This window comes from Mesoplodon bidens, assembly GCF_964165515.1.
Source record: "Mesoplodon bidens genome assembly, chromosome: 8".
NCBI classification, from domain to species: Eukaryota; Metazoa; Chordata; class Mammalia; order Artiodactyla; family Ziphiidae; genus Mesoplodon; species Mesoplodon bidens.
In genome coordinates this window covers 38,105,336-38,126,656 of record NC_138165.1, presented here as the reverse complement: position 1 = coordinate 38,126,656, position 21,321 = coordinate 38,105,336, and the positions used below count along the sequence as shown (strand labels likewise).

The following is a 21,321-nucleotide window of genomic DNA, read 5'->3' as shown; positions in this document are numbered from 1 at the left end:
GAGTGTTCTGCCTATGTTTTCCTCTAAGATTTTGATAGTTTCTGGCCTTACATTTAGGTCTTTAATCCATTTTGAGCTTATTTTTGTGTATGGTGTTAGGGAGTGATCTAATCTCATACTTTTACATGTCCCTGTCCAGTTTTCCCAGCACCACTTATTGAAGAGGCTGTCCTTTCTCCACTGTACATTCCTTCCTCCTTTATCAAAGATAAGTTGACCATATGTGCATGGGTTTATCTCTGGGCTTTCTATCCTGTTCCATTGATCTATCTTTCTGTTTTTATGCCAGTACCATCCTGTCTTGATTACTGTAGCTTTGTAGTATAGTCTGAAGTCAGGGAGTCTGATTCCTCCAGCTCCGTTTTTTTCCCTCAAGACTGCTTTGGCTATTCGGAGTCCTTTGTGTCTCCATACAAATTTTAAGATTTTTTGTTCTAGTTCTGTAAAAAATGCCATTGGTAATTTGATAGGGATTGCATTGAATCTGTAGATTGCTTTGGGTAGTAGAGTCATTTTCACAATATTGGTTCTTCCAATCCAAGAACGTGGTATATCTCTCCATCTGTTGGTTTCATCTTTAATTTCTTTCATCGGTGTCTTATAGTTTTCTGCATAAAGGTCTTCTGTCTCCCTATGTAGGTTTATTCCTAGGTATTTCATTCTTTTTGTTGCAAGAGTAAATGGGAGTGTTTCCTTAATTTCTCTTTCAGGTTTTTCATCATTAGTGTATAGGAATGCAAGAGACTTCTGTGCATTAATTTTGTATCCTGCTACTTTACCAAATTCATTAATTAGCTCTAGTAGTTTTCTGGTGGCATCTTTAGGATTCTCTATGTATAGTATCATGTCATCTGCAAACAGTGACAGTTTTACTTCTCTTTTCCCATTTGTATTCCTTTTATTTCTTTTTCTTCTCTGAGTGCTGTGGCTAGGACTTCCAAAACTGTGTTGAATAATAGTGGTGAGAGTGGACATCCTTGTCTCGTTCCTGTTCTTAGAGAAAATGCTTTGAGTTTTTCACCATTGAGAATGATGTTTGCTGTGGGTTTGTCATATATGGCCTTTATTATATTGAAGTAGGTTCCCTCTATGCCCACTTCTTGGAGAGTTTTTATCATAAATTGGTGTTGAATTTTGTCAAAAGCTTTTTCTGCATCTATTGAGATGATCATATGGTTTTTATTCTTCAGTTTGTTAATATGGTGTATCACATTGATTGATTTGCGTATATTGAGGAACCCTTGCATCTCTGGGATAAATCCCACTTGATCATAGTGTATGATCCTTTTCATGTGTTGTGGGATTCTGTTTGCTAGTATTTTATTGAGGATTTTTGCATCTATATTCATTAGTGATATTGGTCTGTAATTTTCTTTTATTGTAGTATCTTTGTCTGGTTTTGGTAGCAGGGTGACGGTGGCCTCATTGAATGAGTTTGGGAGTTTTCCTTCCTGTGCCATTTTTTGGAAGAGTTTGAGAAGGATGGGTATTAGCTGTTCTCTAAATGTTTGATAGAATTCACCTGTGAAGCCATCTGGTCCTGGACTTTTGTTTGTTGGAAGATTTTTAATCACAGTTTCAATTTCAGTGCTTGTGATTGGTCTGTTCATATTTTCTATTTCTTCCTGGTTGTGTCTTGGAAGGTTATACCTTTCTAAGAATTTGTCCATTTCTTCCAGGTTGTCCATTTTATTGGCATAGAGTTGCTTGTAATAGTCTCTTAGGATGCTTTGTATTTCTGTGGTGTCTGTTCTAACTTCTTTTTCATTTCTAATTTTATTGATTTGAGTCCTCTCACTCTTTTTCTTGATGAGTCTGGCTAATGGTTTATCAATTTTGTTTATCTTCTCAAAGAACCAGCTTCTAGTTTTATTGATCTTTGCTATTGTTTTCTTTGTTTCTATTTCATTTATTTCCTCTCTGATGTTTATGATTTCTTTCCTTCTACCAACTTTCGGGTTTTTTTGTTCTTCTTTCTCTAGTTCCTTAGGTGTAAAGTTAGATAGTTTATTTGAGATTTTTCTTATTTCTTGAGGTAGGCTTGTATAGCTATATACTTCCCTCTTCGAGCTGCTTTTGCTGCATCCCATAGGTTTTGGATCATCGTGTTTTCATTGTCATTTGTCTCTAGATGTTTTTTGATTTCCTGTTTGATTTCTTCAGTGATCTCTTGGTTATTTAGTAACGTATTGTTTAGCCTCCATGTGTTTGTGTTTTTTTCATTTTTTTCACTGTAATTGATTTCTAATCTCATAACATTGTGGTCAGAAAAGATGCTTGATATGATTTCAATTTTCTTAAATTTATTGAGGCTTGATTTGTGACCCAAGATGTGATCTATCCTGGAGAATGTTCTGTATGCACTTGAGAAGAAAGTGTAATCTGCTGGTTTTGGATGGAATGTGCTATAAATATCAATTAAATCTATCTGGTCTATTGGGTCACTTAAAGCTTGTGTTTCCTTATTAATTTTCTGTTTGGATGATCTGTCCATTGGTGTAAGTGAGGTGTTAAGGTCCCCCACTATTATTGTGTTACTTTCGATTTCCTCTTCTATTGCTGTTAGCATTTGCCTTATGTATTGAGATGCTCCTATGTTGGGTGCATATATATTTATAATTGTTATATCTTCTTCCTGGATTGATCCCTTGATCATTATGTAGTGTCCTTCCTTGTCTCTTGTAACATTCTTTATTTTAATGTCTATTTTATCTGATATGAGTATTGCTATTCCAGTTTTCTTTTGATTTCCATTTGCATGGAATATCTTTTTCCATCCCCTCTCTTTCAGTCTGTATGTGTCCCTAGGTCTGAAGTGGGTCTCTTGTAGACAGCATATATATGCGTCTTGTTTTTGTATCCATTCAGCGAGCCGGTGTCTTTTGGTTGGAGCATTTAATCCATTCATGTTTAAGGTAATTATCGATATGTATGTTCCTATGACCATTTTCTTAATTGTTTTCGGTTTGTTTTGTAGGTCCTTTTCTTCTCTTGTGTTTCCCACTTAGAGAAGTTCCTTTAGCATTTGTTGTAGGGCTGGTTTGGTGGTGCTGAATTCTCTTAGCTTTTGCTTGTCTGTAAAGCTTTTGATTTCTCCATCAAATCTGAATGAGGTCCTTGCTGGGTACAGTAATCTTGGTTGTAGATTCTTCCCTTTCATCACTTTAAGTATATCATGCCATTCCCTTCTGGCCTGTAGAGTTTCTGCTGAGAAATCAGCTGTTAACCTTATGGGAGTTCCCTTGTATGTTGTTATTTTTCCCTTGCTGCTTTCAATAATTTTTCTTTGTCTTTAATTTTTGCCAATTTGATTACTATGTGTCTCTCATGTTTCTCCTTGGGTTTTTCCTGTATGGGACTCTCTGCACTTCCTGGACTTGGGTGGCTATTTCCTTTCCCATGTTAGGGATGTTTTCAACTATAATCTTTTCAAATATTTTCTCGGGTCCTTTCTCTCTCTCTTCTCCTTCTGGGACCCCTAGAATGTGAATGTTGTTGCATTTAATATTGTCCCAGAGGTCTCTTAGGCTGTCTTCATTTCTTTTATTTCTTCTTCTTTTTTTTTTTTTTGCACAGGTCTCTCACCTTCGCGGCCTCTCTTGCTGCAGAGCACATGCTCCAGACGCGCATGCTCAGCAGCCATGGCCCACAGGCCCAGCCGCTCCGCGGCATGTGGGATCTTCCCAGACTGGGGCACGAACCCATGTCCCCTGCATTGGCAGGCAGATTCCCAACCACTGCGCCACCAGGGAAGCCGTGTCTTCATTTCTTTTCATCCTTTATTCTTTTCCGCAGCAGTGAATTCCACCATTCTGTCTTCCAGGTCACTTATCCATTCTTCTGCCTCAGTTATTCTGCTATTGATTCCTTCTAGTGTAGTTTTCATTTCAATTATTGTATTGTTCATCTCTGTTTGTTTGTTCTTTAATTCTTCTAGATCTTTGTTAAACATTTTTTGTATTTTCTCAATCTTTGCCTCCATTCTTTTTCCGAGGTCCTGGATCATCTTCACTATTATTATTCTGAATTCTTTTTCTGGAAGGTTGCCTATCTCCACTTCATTTAGTTGTTTTTCTGGGGTTTTATCTTGTTCCTTCATCTGGTACATAGCCCTCTGCCTTTTCCTCTTGTGTATCTTTCTGTGAATGTGGTTTTTGTTCCACAGGCTGCAGGATTATAGTTCTTCTTGCTTCTGCTTTCTGCCCTCTGGTGGATGAGGCTATCTAAGAGGCTTGTGCAAGTTTCCTGTTGGGAGGGACTGGTGGTGGGTAGAGCTGGCTGTTGCTCTGGTGGGCAGAGCTCAGTAAAACTTTAATCTGCTTGTCTGCTGATGGGTGGGGCTAGGTTCCCTCCCTGTTGGTTGTTTGGCCTGAGGTGACCCAACACTGTAGCCTATGTGGCTCTTTGGTGGGGCTAATTGTGGACTCTGGGAGGGCTGATGCCAAGGAGTACTTCCCAGAACTTCTGCTGCCAGTATCCTTGTCCTCACAGTGAGGCACAGCCACCCCCTACCTCTTCAGGAGACCCTCCAACACTAGCAGGTAGGTCTGGTTCAGTCTCCTGTGGGGTCACTGCTCCTTCCCCTGGGTCCCAATGCACACACTACTTTGTGTGTGCCCTCCAAGAGTGAAGTCTCTGTTTCCCCCAGTCCTGTCAGTGTCCTGCAATCAAATCCCGCTAGCCTTCAAAGTCTGATTCTCTAAGAATCCGCCCCCCTCCCCGTTTCTGGACACCCATGTTCGGAAGCCTGAACCTTCACTCAGAACCTTCACTCCAGTGGGTGGACTTCTGTAGTATAACTGTTCTCCAGATTGTGAGTCCCCCACCCAGCAGTTATGGGATTTGATTTTATTGTGATTGCGCCCCTCCTACAGTCTCATTGTGGCTTCTCCTTTGTCTTTGGATGTGAGGTTTCTTTTTTGGTGAGTTCCAGTATTTTCCTGTTGATGATTGTTCAGCAATTTGTTGTGATTCTGGTGGTCTCGATAGAGGGAGTGAGAGCATATCCTTCTACTGCACCATCTTAAACCAATCTCCTATTCAACAAGTTAATCACTAAGATCTAGTCCAATCATTCTGCAAATAAAAACCTGTTAAACAAAGTTAAATGCAAATTAATCTATGTCCATACCGAAATTCATCATTGGCTCTTTCTTCCCGAAGTCCAATCCACCAGTTTACACCATACTTTGATAGCTATTTAAAAAAGAGAGAGAGAATGTCAGCATTTATCCTACTTTTTTTCCCTTTTCACTATTAAGATTAATGGGGTCACTGTTAATAGCTTTCTATTCTTCAGTATTTTACCCAGTTATCTAAAGAAGAGTACACTAAGGCCTAGCATCTTGAGAAGATCTGAAACTTCATTATTCTAAACCACTCCCTCCTCATTATGTAAGAAAATCGGAGTCAAATATTGAAAACTATTTTGGTTTCATACAACATGCCATAACTTTGTTACAATGTTTCCTATATATATTTAAAAGTAAATTCTCTAACTCTCATAATAGGAATTTAAAAAGTAATATTGTAATGTAAAATAGAATGTGGATTCCTTTTTTGACTAAAAATTTAGTGGTTTATGTGCTCAGTGATTTATAGAAGTTTACCATATATGCCACCTACTTGAAAAATAATTCGAGGCACAAAGACCTCAATAGTAAAAATAATTTGTATTTTAGGCATTAGCCTGATTGGTAAGTTTTTAAACTAAGTATTAGCACCCTCCCCATTCAAATGGAAACCGCGTTATAGGACAAAATAATACGACAGTATTTCCAATGTTTGACAACTAGAAAATTATCCTTTATATATTTTATGAATTTACACCATTATTTATTACATAGATCCCAGTACAATAAAGAATAAACTTGAAACACCATAGGCATGAACATGCATATGCACATTAGAGCAGATCTAATACTGGACTTATGACCCAGGAAATTGAAATTCCCTCTTTAACTATAAAAGAACAGGCATTAAGGATTTCTCTAAGGTCTTTAAATCAATATTCTTTATTGTGTGTGTGCTGTGTGTGAAATGTAACTTAATTTTTTATGCTAAAGTCCTGTTAATTTGAAGGCATTGTACATTTAAATTTACACTTTCATTTCTTCTGTAAAGACTTGGGAATGCATTTTAAGATATATAAGTATTTTTTCCATGTGAATTTCAGGTCATCATACAACAGAACCTAATAGCTCTCTAACATTCTAATTTATACACAGGTATTTTTACTCCTTAATCAGTGTGGCTGTCTGCCATATCAGCAATTTGAGAATAATGCAAGATGGAGCAACTATAATTTTTGATCCCTGAGTTGTTGTTTCATGGACGTGTTCTTACATGCTGAATTTAGACTCCTATTGTCAGATTTTGGAATGGGTCCATGGAGACTGGCTTTGAACTCAGTGGAAGAACCACAACAATTTCATTCAATCTAAAGAGGTCTCATGTGCAACAAGAGTGGAAATCATGGCCTGATTGTTCACTGCCCCAATTAAGGACCTCTAAAGAGGAAGTATAACTACTGCATCTTAAGTGGCATATTTATTACTACCTCGATTATAGCACGGTAATCCTCCATAGGGCACATCACAACCTGTTGTGATATGGAACAGAAATTCATAGGACAAGATAGAAGACACCCAAAGTGAAAAATCCAATGTGAAAAATAGATGTTGTAAATTTCAGTTTAGGTATGAAACTGCAACAATAGAAGACATTAGTATTCTTTTGTATAAAAAATGTGACACAACCATGTACCTCATAGTATCAATTATGTTTTGTTACAGAAAAGCAGTCATTCTAGATAGCATCATATGGAAGAACACACCAAAAAGAAATAACCCACAGCAATAGCCAATATATTAATCTACTAAACAGTATAAGGAAGAACAACCTGTCATCTCTTAAAATGTTTCCATAAAAATAGCAAAACCAAGTTATTTTAAGGATTTAGAACACCAGCTTTTTGAGGATGACCAATAGACTTGATATATTTTTGTTAGAAATATTTTGAAATAAAATTTTAAAAGTAAGAGTAAATTGCAATTTTGAAATGCAAATATTGTACAACACAGCATAAAAATGTTAGTTCATGTCAAACAACGCCTAAAGTGCTCATTTTTTTAAACTTTTTTGGCATTAATCTGACCAACAAGATGGCTCAAAAAACTAGTACTCAAAAATTCCCTCGCATCATGCCTTGTGGTCTTCTGTTAGTCAAAGAGGAAATTCTGACTCATCACTTTTCCAAGATGGAAATATTCTGTTAAAAAAATTCTTCAGATTTTAAAAAATGCATCCAGCTTTCTTTTTCAATAATTAGTTCTTCTACTCCCCAACTGAATGTTATGTTTGTCTTTCACATTTCTGAGTTACTACTCTTCTTAGAGGAGCTATACAATACATATGTAACTTTAAAAATATTTAATTATTTAATTCTTATTCTTCCTGCAATTATAGGATGGGCATGCCACAAGAATGAGTGGTATGACCTCTACATGTTTAGTTCCTCATCCAGAACTTCTGGACTGACTCATTCCAGCAAGACGTACTTAGATATGGGATTTCTTGGTTAAGAAATGTAAATGGTCACCGTAAATACCACCGCTACCACCAACAAAAATTGCCTAACTGCTATAAACTAAGCAGGAGGAAGAACTGCTTTAGAAATGTACAGCATTCTTTTCTAAATTGATACCCTTCCCATTTGGCTTTCTTGCTCCATTCTTGGTCTGCACATTCCCTATGATGATTTTCTTCTGTGGCACAATGCAGTGTTAGATCAGTTAGCCACTCACCCATAATACTGACAGGGCATTCTTTATTAATATGGTCATAGGTTTGGTAATAATTTTGCCATATAAGACACTACATGGTTTGAGATCACTAGATCTAGTCCTCAACTAGATCATGGCACTGGCTATGCCTTTTCAAATGTCTAAGCCTGTGGGGTTTTACTATTCCCTTCAATGGGAGGTATTAACTCTGCCATTTCCACTGGCTTCCCAACAACCAAAAACTGGGAGAGTGAATTAAGGGAAAGGTTAAGAGAGAAGACCTGCAGAGGTTCCTAAAAGAGCTAAGCTCTGCTGGAATGCTCAAAGAAGCCCTCTACTGTGCATGTCTGAGACAGAGCTGACAGCCATCTTTTGGGGAGGGATTTTATTTTATTTTATTTATTAATTTAAAAAAGTTGAGGTATACTTGTTTTACAATATTATATTAGTTTCAGCTATACAACATAGTGATTCAAAACTTTTATAGATTACACCCCATTTAGTTATTACAAAACAATGGCTATATTTCCCTATGCTATACAGTACATCCTTGTAGCTTATTTATTTTATACATAGTAGGTTATATCTCTTAATCCTCTCCCCCTATCTTGTCCTCCTTCTCTCTCCCCACTGATAACCACTAGTTTGTTTTCTGTATCAGTGTGTTTGTTTCTGTTCCGTTATATTAATCATTTGTTTTGTTTTTTAGCTTCCACATATAAGTGATAACGTACAGTATTTATCTTTCTCTGTCTGACATTTCATGAAGCATGATACCTTCTAGGTCCATATATGTGTTGCAAATGGCAAAATTTTATTCTTTTTTATGACTAATATTCCATTGTATATATGTGCCACATCTTCTTTATCCATTCCTCTGTTGATGGGCATTTAGGTTGCTTCCATGTCCTGGCTACTGTAAATAGTGCTGCTATGAACATTGGGGTGCATGTATCTTTTCGAATTAGTGTTTTCACTTTTTTTTCAGATATATACCCAGGAGTGGAATTGCTGGATTTAGTTCTTTGAGGAACATCCATACTATTTTCAATAGAGGTTGCACCAACTTACATTCCCACCAACAATGAACAAGGGTTTCCTTTTTTTGGATGGATTTTAGAACTAGCATTTTAATGTAATGAATATGCTGTTCTGCTGCCTGCAGCCATTTTTTAAAATGACCTTGTAAGATGACCTGGGATCACTTCCAAATTCCACTACTCAGCTGCTGTGTAACAAAGTTCCTTCACCTCTTTGGAGTCTTAGCTTCTTCATCTGTAAATTGTGCTGACGATAGAACTTCCCACAGAGAGTTCTTAGAAAGATTAAATGCCATTAAATGTTAGTACTTAGCCATGCTTGACACCATTACAATAAGTATTGGCCAAATATCAGCTCCTTTTGGGACGTGCACTTTGCATGTCCATGGATTAGTTTTTAGCCATTCACCTGATCTATTGTTATTGCCGCCAGGGGTGAGGAGTCTGCTGTCTAGCTAAAGAAACAAATGTATTTTCTGAGGTCATGATATGTAATTTGTTGATACTTAATATTACAGTTTTGGCTTGAGTGTTCCATTTGTAGGAGATGAAGAGTAGTAAAACAATGCATGAACCAATACTGGGGAACATCCAGTTCTCATTGTTTGTCTACCACTGAGTCTCTGTGAGGCAGTGCAGTTGTCACCTAACTCCTCTGGTTCTTGACTTTTCCATCAAAATGCAGTAGTAGTTCCAACCTGCATGCACTTCACAGGCTGTATGTGTATCAAACAGAATTATAGAAACAGGAAAGCCCAATGAGGTGTGAGGGGAGACATTTCTCTTACAAGTCAAGGATGCTTTAATCCAGAGCTTCATTTTAACAGTCAACTTACAAACATAGGAAAAGATGATAGAGCAACCAAGGATTCCTGCAGAGCATGAACTAATGTTAAAGTATGGGAAAAGAAAAAAGGCTCTTTCTTATCTTCAACAATTTCCTAGGGAAAATTGGGAATGAGGTTTTTCCTCCCAGGTGCCCCCTTGGTAATTTGTACAAACTGCTCCCTTTTCCCTTATTACATCGTGTTATTTCCAGCTTTTTAAAGACACTGACTGTATTTCATTTTTGTGTCCTTGATATTTTTGTGTCCTTGACATTTTTGTGTCCTTGACAAATACCACAATGTCTGAGACATACCTAATGCTCACTAAATGCTTGCTGAAGAAATACACTGAAAATCAACACTATTCCTTGGCAGTCTATTCATTGTTTAATGGATTTTGCAGGCTGCTTTCTAACAAGCCTAGCTTCTCAAAGGATTTCTCTATCTGAAGTTGAAATGGAGAACCACTCCTTACCATTTTCTGCATAGAGTCTAAAAAAATACTGTACTCTTATAAGTCAAATTTGAAACATTAAAACAGCCATGCACCTCCCAGTACTCTTTGTTCCTCATTTGTGCTTTATTTTCCTCCATGGCATTTATCCATTTATCTTTTTCTAAAACATTATGTAATTCTATTTATTTATATTGATTACAGTCTTCCTTCCCAGACTAGACTAAAAACTCCAGGTGGGCAGGAATTTTGGTCTATTTTAACCACTGATAGAGCCTCAGCCCCTAGAAGAGTAGACTCAATAAATATGCATTGAATGATGGAATGAACCTCATAAAAACAATAAAATGCTATTTACTCATCCTTTGTTGCTAAAAAAGCATGAGGAGAAGTGAAATGACTGACCAGCATCGTAAACCTGTGTTTCCATTATTTGCTCTAAATCTCTATAACAGGAAGCAAAACAGTTCTTAAAAATCTAGGACTTTTAATGAAACAGATAAATGTCTGAAGTAATATAAAAACAAAATCCCTCAAGGACAGAAGAAGGAGTTAAGCTCTGAGTTTCTCATAGTTAATCATATTTAAGTACCGCTCTTATTTTGCTGTGGATGAATTCTTGTTCATGAGCAGAATGAATAGTGAGAATATCACTGCGCAGCCAGCCACAGACAAACTCAAACGAGGACCATTCCGAGGCAGAGGTATGAAAAAGATACTCTGCATCCTGATAAAAGAGCCAGGGTGCATCTGAAAGAAAAATAAGCAACACAGGTGAGGCAACAATTATTGAGCAATGTAATACACACTTAAACAGGGTATACTATGATGGACCCCAAATGTGTAATTTGGTCACTCAGCATTAAGAAAATGTGTGTGTATACACCCCCTCCCACACATAAATAAGTATACAATTTACTTATTTTCCTTGGTCTATTTCATATAAGAAACATTCACGTATATTAAAAAGTCTGGGATAGATACATATTTTAAAATCATGTGTCATGAAAATGGAGTTAAGCTATGATATTAATCTTCAGTAATATTTAGTGACATTTATTAGTTTGATTATTTATTAATGATGAATTTGTTAATTTGAAAAAATTAGTTCTCAATTGACACAAGAAAAGAGAAACTCGATTGGAGTTATGTAATAACACAGTAATGCTACAAAACAGCACATAATTAGAAATTCAAGAACTACCGGGATAGTCCTTACCATACTGGTACCAGGGTGGAATCTTGGGTCTCACATCTGCAGAGTGAAAGCAAACCAGTTTGAGTGAACTTTACTTACAGGTGTACTATCTCTGAATTACTTTAGGTCTAAACACAATATTTTGGACTTTGCTTTTTAAAAGATCATTTAAGAACCAAGTGTTGTTTGGAAAGTGGTAAGTTCTCATACTTGAAGAGGAAGCTCAAGAGAGACCTCTGGTTAAAGAGAAAAGGATGTGAATACTTGTTGAGAGCCTACTGTGTGTCACACACTGTGCCAGGTGCTTTCACTTACTCATTTGATAAGTAATTTTGTTTGCTTGTAATGTCACAGTGACATTTCTTCCAGGTTGTACTTGCAAAATACAGTATTCCACGACATAGGCAGTTATTTTTATTTCCTACTAAGTTAGCGTACTGCACTGGTGTCATCTTTTCTCATTCCCCCATGATACATTATTTGCTAAAAGAGTACAATTTGGTTCATCATGAAGGCTGTTGTTACTGTGCTCCAGGGTGCTTAAATTTTAGACCTCTGTAACTGTTCACTTGGGAAAATGCTATAGATTATTAGAAAGCAAATAAATAGTAAAGATCTTATTAATATTTTTACCTCTTGGAATTTTGCATATCCATTCACGTTTGGAGCCACAGTATGAGGGTAGCAATGTTTTATTCGCCTTATAAACAGCACAGTTTCTTGTGTCTTCTCCAAAATAATTATTGTCTAAAAATGAAGAGACAACCTGCAGCAGATGAAGTTCATTATTCCTTAATAATGATCCCCCGCAAAAAGTTTCAAAAGATCAAAAAGGCATCCCTGTAAATAAATCACAATAGACTTCTGGAGGAAATATGGTTATGATGCCAGTTTAAGGTTGTTCCACATTTGTGAAAAGCTAATCAAAGCTTTATCATTTTTTTCTTGAAGATGCCTGTTGTTGTTTTTTTTTTTTCCTTTCTTTAAGAGGCATTCTACTCTTTTCTCCAGAAGGAATAAGTCAGATGAATTTGCACTGTTTTCTCACTGGCAAGATTAGGCTAGCCCTGGGATCCTGGGTAAACTGTTTAGAGGCTCAAGGATCTTTCAGAATCGAGTCTCACCTTTGATGTAGATTCTTTTGCATAAATACTAGGCTTTTAGTCTCTAATCACTAACTTCTAAGTCAACCCTAGCTTTAATCAGGAAACTATCTAATGTTTTCCAGGAATGATCACATAACGGGGTATTGACTAGAGATTCAACCTTCTCAATGATTTGATGACTACTCGACAGAAGAGTGGATGGACCATAAGTAAAACTGAGGTAAAAAATTTGAAAAAAAGAGGGTTTTGAAACCATTTATACTCCTCCTCAAACATCTGCACAGTCATGCAACAATTCATCTAACTTAAATATATATAAACCCAGATTCAGAGAATGGCATGAGTTTGATATTTATTTTGTCCAGAGGGAAGTGGCAAGGGACTCAGTCCACTGCTTCATCGCTAATCTCATTGATTCTGAACCAAATTGTCTATTCCTCTCCTATTACTGATGAGTTTGTTTGTTTGTTTGTTTTACTAAAACGCATTCTCAACCTCTATGTACCACATTTTATTCTCCAAGTGCCGTGTTAATGTTACCACCCAACTGTGCCACGTGGTGGCTGCCATTTATGGGGTAGGTCGACCCTGCTCTGCCCCTTCCACTCTCTGCGCCTTGGTTTCTTCATCAGCAAAAAGTTGGGTGGGGCTGGGTGATCTCTAAGATCTCTTCCTGTTCTCTGGTCCTGATGCCCTTTTCAAAGAAGCAGTACTGGGATAAAATCGTTATTTTTTTTAAGCTAGCACACTCTTACTATTTTTGTTCCCACTATAAGCATGTAGCTTTTCCGCAAACCCCTTCCTTGCTACAGATTTGAACACCATCTATGTAGCAGGACTAGAGATAGCTCCCTTTTCTCTATTGATCTTTACTATTTCAAAGTTTGGCTGCTGCTGTTTTGCCAGCAAGGAGACATTATGATATTGTGGCTTTGGAGGCAGACAACCTGTGTACAAATACTGTCTCTCTTATGTATTGTTTTAGGCAAACTCTTTAATCATTTTAATACCCACTGCATTGAATCACTGTAAGGATGAAATGAGATCATGCAGGAGTGCACTCAGCTCAGTGCTCAGAACATGATTAGGGCTCAATGAACAGGAGCTGCAGTAAATGCTCACTGCAGGCTGTTGCTAACCCCAGTTCACAGGTGAAACTGAATAACTTGATTTTCCATGTGCCTTCAGATGGATCTCTCTTTAATCTGGGATACTGCTACTGTTTTTTCCCTATTATGAGGAAAATCTGAGAATCCTCATTGCACCTGAAAAAAAAGAAACCCAAAACGTAATTGTGAGTTCCCTCTTTCCTTCATAGAGGTTTTTTTACATGTGAGGCTGAATGAAAAGCAAGTCTTTTTTCCCCTTCCATATAACTTGCTTTGTCTGAGAAGGAGGAGCTGTTTCTAAGGCTGGCATTTCTGTTCTTTTAGAGTGAGAGAAACTGAAAATGTTTCTTTTCACTGTGACACAGACAAGGGTCCCACACTCACACATTCAGGTGCTATGCAGCAGAGGCGGGGGGGCAAAGGAAGCCTGGTATTATTTTAGAGAATAGTTGCTTCTCTGCTGGAGATTCTTCACCTGGGAGATGGTTTTGGGGGCTTTTTCAGAGAATTTGATTCCTTTTTGGGATGAGCTCTTATAGCTGGTTTTAGAACTATCTGTCTAGCAAAGGTTTCTCAAGACCTTGCTGAAATAACTCTTTTGGTACCAAGGTCTGGTGCAGTTTTTGATTTAGATTTGGGTCATGGGGAAGATGGTCATTCTTTCCAGGTTCTCTTGGTTGGTTTACCAAATGGTTCCAGGGCCGCCTGCTTTGAATTCATTTTCTTTTCTCCAGCTTGGAAAGACTTACAGGTGTTCCATCAGACCACTCCCAAGAGCCAGCATTCAGTGGGTTTCTTTTGTTAAATCCAATCCAGAACTGCCTTTCTTCTGTCCTATGAAGAGAGGAAACAAAAACTTGGCTCTTCCTGTTGAATTCACAACATTATGTAAAATGTTCAAGAAATATTTTAAAGTATTTAGTTGTGTAGGGAACAGCTGATGCTACTGGCAGAACTGGTCAAGTCAGCAAGCATTTATTGAACATTTCCTGTAAGCAAAACCTGAGCTATAAAATGAACTGAGAGAAGATTAATCTCACTTCCCATTCCTCTTGGTTTGTATGGTGTGCTCATTGGTGATGGGCAGTTGGGGGAACAGTCAGCCCGTATTGAGAACATGGCTTTCGCATGTTCATTAGGAATGTCAATGTCTTTCAATTAAGACAAGAACACATGAAAGCAAGTTGGTAAGAACTTTTGGAACATCTTTTCCCTAGAGGACTATTTATTTGCTAATTTACTATGCTATTTATATTACTTTACTCTTTTAATTTGTTGTTCTTTTGTCAAATGATCATGTATTATCTGAAGGTTAATCACCACCACCCCATTTAATAAAAGGTACACAGCAGATTTGTTTTTTTTTTTTAATGTCCCAATGTAAATAATTCCACAGCAAACCAGTCTGAGGCACGGTAGATTAACTTCAGCCGTCACCACTGGTTAGACTTGGTGAGAAGCCCCACAAAGAACCATCTTCCCTCCTATTAGGCTGAGGATGAATGCGTCAAACCAGAGAGCACTCAATAAATGAAGCAATAAAGCCTAATTGTACAACGAATCATCTGACTAAGATAATTTTCTGAGAATAATTTTGAAGAATTAAAGATTTAAAAGATTCAGAAGTCATGACAGATGCTTTATTTTCCTTAGTGCACAGAAGCAAGCCTATTCTGAAGCATCCCCTTCTCAGATATTTGAGCTCCTTTGCCTGAACGATACAAATGAAAGTAAAATGTGACTTAGAAAAGGTCAGAATCACTGAGGTGCATTGGTCACTGCCATGATAATAACTTACATTTAAGGTTGTGGGAAGGTGAGAATGCTGCCTTAAGGTTAAACCAGGCATATTAATCTTAATGGCCAGGCTGAAAACTCATGTCACTCTCCCTGCGTTGAGAGCTTTTTATTCCTTTCCTCACTGAATTCAGAATTTTACATTTTTCCTGCTATATACTGGCTCCTAAACGATGAACTGGTATTTATTTTCTCTTCATCATTTTCCTAAAATTATGTAACTTTAATGAATATAATATGAATATAATAAAATAGAAAAGCAGTGCTATAAGAAGGAGAAGCATGTATGCTAACTATGAGAATTGGTTTATTTGGTATAATTAAGCATGAGATTTGGCTGAACTCCCTGGCAGTCTGGACAAAAAGTAAAACATACATTATATAGCTTTCGTGATTAAGTGCCGAAGATCAATAATTTGATAGATACTTGACACTAAATTCTATGAGACATTCCAAGTGTGAGAATTTTATAAATACAAGTGTTATAATGAAATTTGATGTTACAGCAAACTTGGAAGCAGTTTGCATGTGTTGTTTCATATAGCAAACCTCACAATATGCAAGTATGAAAGGATGTTTTGCAAGGGGCTGAAGTCATGAAGCCAAGTTACAACTTAGAACAGTGGAGACGATCGCATCTCCCTTGGATCTGAGGCCCCACACCAGACTAGCAAACCAATCAACAAGGAAGCTTCTTGAACTTTTCTTCAGCCTCAGAGAATCTGACTCAGCAGCTCTGGCGTGAGACCAGAGGGCACTGTGTGAAAAAGTCTCCCAAGTGAGTGTGAGAATCAGCCAGACTTGGGAAGCATGGTCTTAGGCCAGCATTTCCTGCAGGGACTAGCAGTTCCATGGGATGTTGGTAAGTGGTCTCAAAAAAAAAAAAAAAAAAAGGGTTTTGCAGTCAAAGAAATTGCTTCCTTCTAGAAGCCTTTACAATGATAAGGTATATGGCAAATTTCCAAGATCGTGCCTTGTTTTGCAAACATATTTGACCACAAAATCCCCCTATTTCCCTTGGAGTACTTCATGAGACACACACTGGGAGATATTCCCACCTTTGAGGTCATTTTTGTAGATGCTGGAGATGAATAATTTGACAGATGTTACATATTAAGCTTCTTAGGGGAGGGTCCTAAAGGAAACTTGTGGGGAAGGCCAGGATTTTCCTCAAAAAGTAGTTCTGGATTTTCTCTGAGATTCAGGTAAGTGTTTCATTGAGACTTCAGATTTCCAGAGCTTGGAACAGAGTACCTGGTACTATATTTGTGTTACATATATATGGAGGCATGCCCCTGCCCCCAGACCACGACATCCTCAGGGGCAGGATTTTGTCTGTCATGTCTATTGCATTCTCCAGCCACCCATGCATATAATAGGGTCCCTTCCATAAAAGATATTCCCAAAATACATGCTAACTGACAAGAACATTCTAGAGAAAGAGGCCAAGGGATGAGAAGACTTGCTAAAAGAGAACATGATGGCTATTTTCAAATATTTGGAAATAGAGTAGACTTGATCTGTATTGCTCTGGCTTACTAGAAAGTTGATCTTTCAAACTAGCCTCCAACAATGGAATGGGTTTTATCCCAAGTAAAGAACACTTTGAAACTGAAAGGAATTATGTAGACCAGTGGTCCCCAGCATTTTTGCACCAGGGATTGGTTTCGTGGAAGACAATTTTTCCACTGCTGGGGGTGGGAGGATTGGCGGGACGGTTCCGGCGGTAATGCCAGCAATGGGGAGCAGCAGATGAAGCTTAGCTCACTCTCCCCCTCACTTCCTGTTGTGCGGCCCAGTTCCTAATACACCGCGGACCGGTATTGGTCTGCGGCCCAGAGGTTGGGGACCCCTGATGTAGACAGTAGATGACCACAGGAAAGTAAGTAAAAGAAATTCCCGTATGGGGTCAGAGGTAGCACAAGACCTCCTATGTTTCTTCAAATTTAAATTTGATTGATTTTCCAACTTTGTTAAATTCAAGATTCTGTAAACTTGCAAAACGGATGCAGACAAGTGAATGCCTGTTTCCTCAGAGGTAAAATTAGAAGGTTGGATTGGAATTAAAAGAAAAAATTAGTGGCACTTTCTTTTTTTCAAACCAAATCTCACATGGACTCCTGTTATATACAAAACAACTAGAAATGGAGTTGGCTGGACCTGCTGAGTCAGTGAGCAAGGAACCAGGAGCTCTGTCCACTTGGCCTCTCCTGCTCTGGGGGCTCAGGACCCTCCGGACCCTCAGCACTTTGAAAACCGCTGGGCTAGATAATTTCTGAACTTGGCAGAAAAGCTCTAAAATTCTGATTTGAGGTACACAGAAAAGATTTCAAATATCAAAACAATCGTCACTTTGTTCTTTGTTTTATGGAATGAGTAGTTGGTACAATATAAATATAAAACTGTAAGTATGTATTTTTCTTTCACAACTAGTGTTTAGTTGGTTTTAGACTTAAATACTTGAGATTTTGAATATCCCAAATACCCCCAATATTTGGGATACTCATGCCTAAGAAGCCATTACTTGGAGACAAAATATGCAACTGAAATTTTTCAAAATTAACAAGTATTTACCGATTAAATTTTGAATGTAAAAGCTCATTCACAAAATTCTCTTCCTCGATATGGGCAAAGCTTGCAAGATGAGCTCCAAATTCTTCACAAAATTCTTCAGCTTCTCTCCATGTTCTTTTTGTCAGAACTTTTTCACTATGAAATACCTGTGTAGTAAAAGGAAAAAAATGTTGACACAGTCATGAATAAGGTGAGGCTGTTTAATTCTGGACAAGAAGATGACAATAATATAATTGTTGTCATTATTCTACTTTAAAAGCTTGACCGAGTAGGAAGAAATAACATTTATTGAACTAAAGTGTGTCTAGCTGTTGTAATACCATTATCTCATTTTATTCTCATGACAAAGTCATGCCGAGGATATGATAGGCTCAGTTTAACAGATGAGGACTCTTCCTCCTTGAGAACTCTTTTTTTTTCCCCTCCTAAATTCCTTGTGACTGGCATATGTTTGTCAAGAGATGAGGACAGTCAGGATAAGAGAGGTTACAAATTTCAGGTCACACAGCCACAAACTAGCAGAGCTAGGATTAGACCTAGTATTCCATAGCTGAATGAATCTGGCTAACCCAGGCGAAGAAATGAGAAATGAGACCTGGGACTTAGGGCGGGTATATTTCTAGGGTCTTTGGGTCTTAGCTGTGACTAAATTCTTTCCTGTTTCTCAGCTGTCCTCACGGTAGCAGGAAGAAGTCAGTCAAATGGCAGGCATACTTTTGACTTTATTTAAGGTCAAGGGTGAGGAACTGAAGACCTGGAGCTTCAGATTCTGGCCTCTGCACCCTTCTCATTTTTAACTGCCTGACACTATGCTGAGTCTCTAATGCCAGGCAGGCACCCTGCGGCCAGGCTTCACCAGGCTCTGATTTGCTGAGACCAGGATGAATAACCTTCCCAGTCCCATGGACCACAGCACAGCATTTCCATCTTTTAAATTATATGTCAAAACCCACCTCCTCTGGGAACCTTTTCTCGAATCACTTTAAGTTCATAAGTCCTACTGCTATGCCCATCAAACACACCATATATTTGTTGACATATCAGGGTGATGTGTAGTAGAAAAAGCACTGGACTGGGAGTCCCAAGGCTGCAATTTATTCCAACTCTGTCAATAAATAATTGTGGTCTTGGGTAAATCACTTCATCTCACTTCATGCAGCAGTTTACTCATTTCTAAGGTTTAACTTATTACTCTGTGTGGTCACTTCTGGGCCTATTATTCCATGAATTTAATGTAGGATTATACATGTGTACATTTAAATTTAGTGTATTACAGGTGTTTCAGGCCATCTATGAGACTGCAATATTTCTAGAGATAGAGGCTGTCTCCATTCTGCTCTTCATGTGCCCAGGTGCTGGAGAAGAACTTTCTCCCAGGATTTTGGAAATCTCTATTTGTACAATGAACCAAAGACAAAACCACCAAACAAAAACATCATATTTCAAAAAAGTATTTCTGAGAAGAAGATTGTAGATACTGATTTAAATCTAGGATCTAAAGATTATTTGCAAAAAGACATTTCTAACACACACACATATGTGTATATATCTATATCTATATCTATATATCTCTCTCTACATCTATATATCTGTATATCTCTCTCTATATCTATCTCTCTGTAAATCTGTATCTATATCTCTCTCTACATCTGTATCTATATCTCTCTCTATATCTATATCTCTCTATATAAACATTTTTTTTGTTTTGTTTCATCTATATTTTTATTTTTATATGCTTTCAAACATATCTATTAGTTTCTCAGTATAATTTTTTATTTTTCACTTTGTTATTGTTACCTTTTTATTTTATTTTATTTTATTTATTTTTTTTTATTAGTTTCTGCTTTATAACAAAGTGAATCAGTCATACATATACATCTGTTCCCACATCCCTTCCCTCATGCATCTCCCTACCTCCCACCCTCCCCATCCCACCCCTCCAGGTGGTCACAAAGCACCGAGCTGATCTCCCTGTGCTATGCGGCTGCTTCCCACTATCTATCTACCTTACGTTTGGTAGTGTATGTATGTCCATGCCTCTCTTTCGCTTTGTCACGGCTTACCCTTCCCCCTCCCCATATCCTCAATTCCATTCTCAAGTAGGTCTGTGTCTTTATTCCCGTTTTACCCCTAGGTTCTTCATGACTTTTTTTTTTTTTAATTCCATATATATGTGTTAGCATACGGTATTTGTCTTTCTCTTTCTGACTTACTTCACTCTGTATGACAGACTCTAGGTCTATCCACCTCATTACAAATAGCTCAGTTTCATTTCTTTATATGGCTGAGTAATATTCCATTGTATATATGTGCCACATCTTCTTTATCCATTCATCCGATGATGGACACTTAGGTTGTTTCCAGCTCCGGGCTATTGTGAATAGAGCTGCAATGAACATTTTGGTACATGTCTCTTTTGGAATTATGGTTTTCTCAGGGTATATGCCTAGTAGTGGGATTGCTGGGTCATATGGTAGTTCTATTTTTAGTTTTTTAAGGAACCACCATACTGTTCTCCATAGTGGCTGTACCAATTCACATTCCCACCAGCAGTGCAAGAGTGTTCCCTTTTCTCCACACCCTCTCCAGCATTTATTGTTTCTAGGTTTCTTGATGATGGCTATTCTGACTGGTGTGAGATGATATCTCATTGTAGTTTTGATTTGCATTTCTCTAATGATTAATGATGTTGAGCATTCTTTCATGTGTTTGTTGGCAGTCTGTATATCTTCTTTGGAGAAATGTATATTTAGGTCTTCTGCCCATTTTTGGATTGGGTTGTTTGTTTTTTTGCTATTCAGCTGCATGAGCTGTTTATAAATTTTGGAGATTAATCCTTTGTCAGTTGCTTCATTTGCAAATATTTTCTCCCATTCTGAGGGTTCTCTTTTGGTCTTGTTTATGGTTTCCTTTGCTGTGCAAAAGCTTTGAAGTTTCATTAGGTCCCATTTGTTTATCTTTGTTTTTATTTCCATTTCTCTAGGAGGTGGGTCAAAAAGGATCTTGCTGTGATTTATGTCATAGAGTGTTCTGCCTATGTTTTCCTCTAAGAGTTTGATAGTTTCTGGCCTTACATTTAGGTCTTTAATCCATTTTGAGCTTATTTTTGTGTATGGTGTTAGGGAGTGATCTAATCTCATACTTTTACATGTCCCTGTCCAGTTTTCCCAGCACCACTTATTGAAGAGGCTGTCCTTTCTCCACTGTACATTCCATCCTCCTTTATCAAAGATAAATTGACCATATGTGCGTGGGTTTATCTCTGGGCTTTCTATCCTGTTCCATTGATCTATCTTTCTGTTTTTATGCCAGTACCACACTGTCTTGATTACTGTAGCTTTGTAGTATAGTCTGAAGTCAGGGAGCCTGATTCCTCCAGCTCCGTTTTTCGTTCTCAAGATTGCTTTGGCTATTCGGGGTCTTTTGTTTTTC

The 21,321-nt window shown here is 37.7% G+C and overlaps 1 protein-coding gene across 1 annotated transcript in view; it reads right to left on the bottom strand.

The window, feature by feature from the left end:
* PLA2R1 (phospholipase A2 receptor 1) overlaps positions 1-21,321 on the bottom strand; it is a gene marked incomplete at its 5' end in the record, with an annotated part of 123,432 nt that overhangs the window by 28,316 nt on the left and 73,795 nt on the right. The window contains 6 exon segments of the mRNA XM_081241809.1: positions 5,132-5,196; positions 10,698-10,855; positions 11,325-11,360; positions 11,937-12,069; positions 14,268-14,352; positions 17,890-18,035. Coding sequence (XP_081097935.1) covers positions 5,132-5,196; positions 10,698-10,855; positions 11,325-11,360; positions 11,937-12,069; positions 14,268-14,352; positions 17,890-18,035 — 623 coding nt within the window.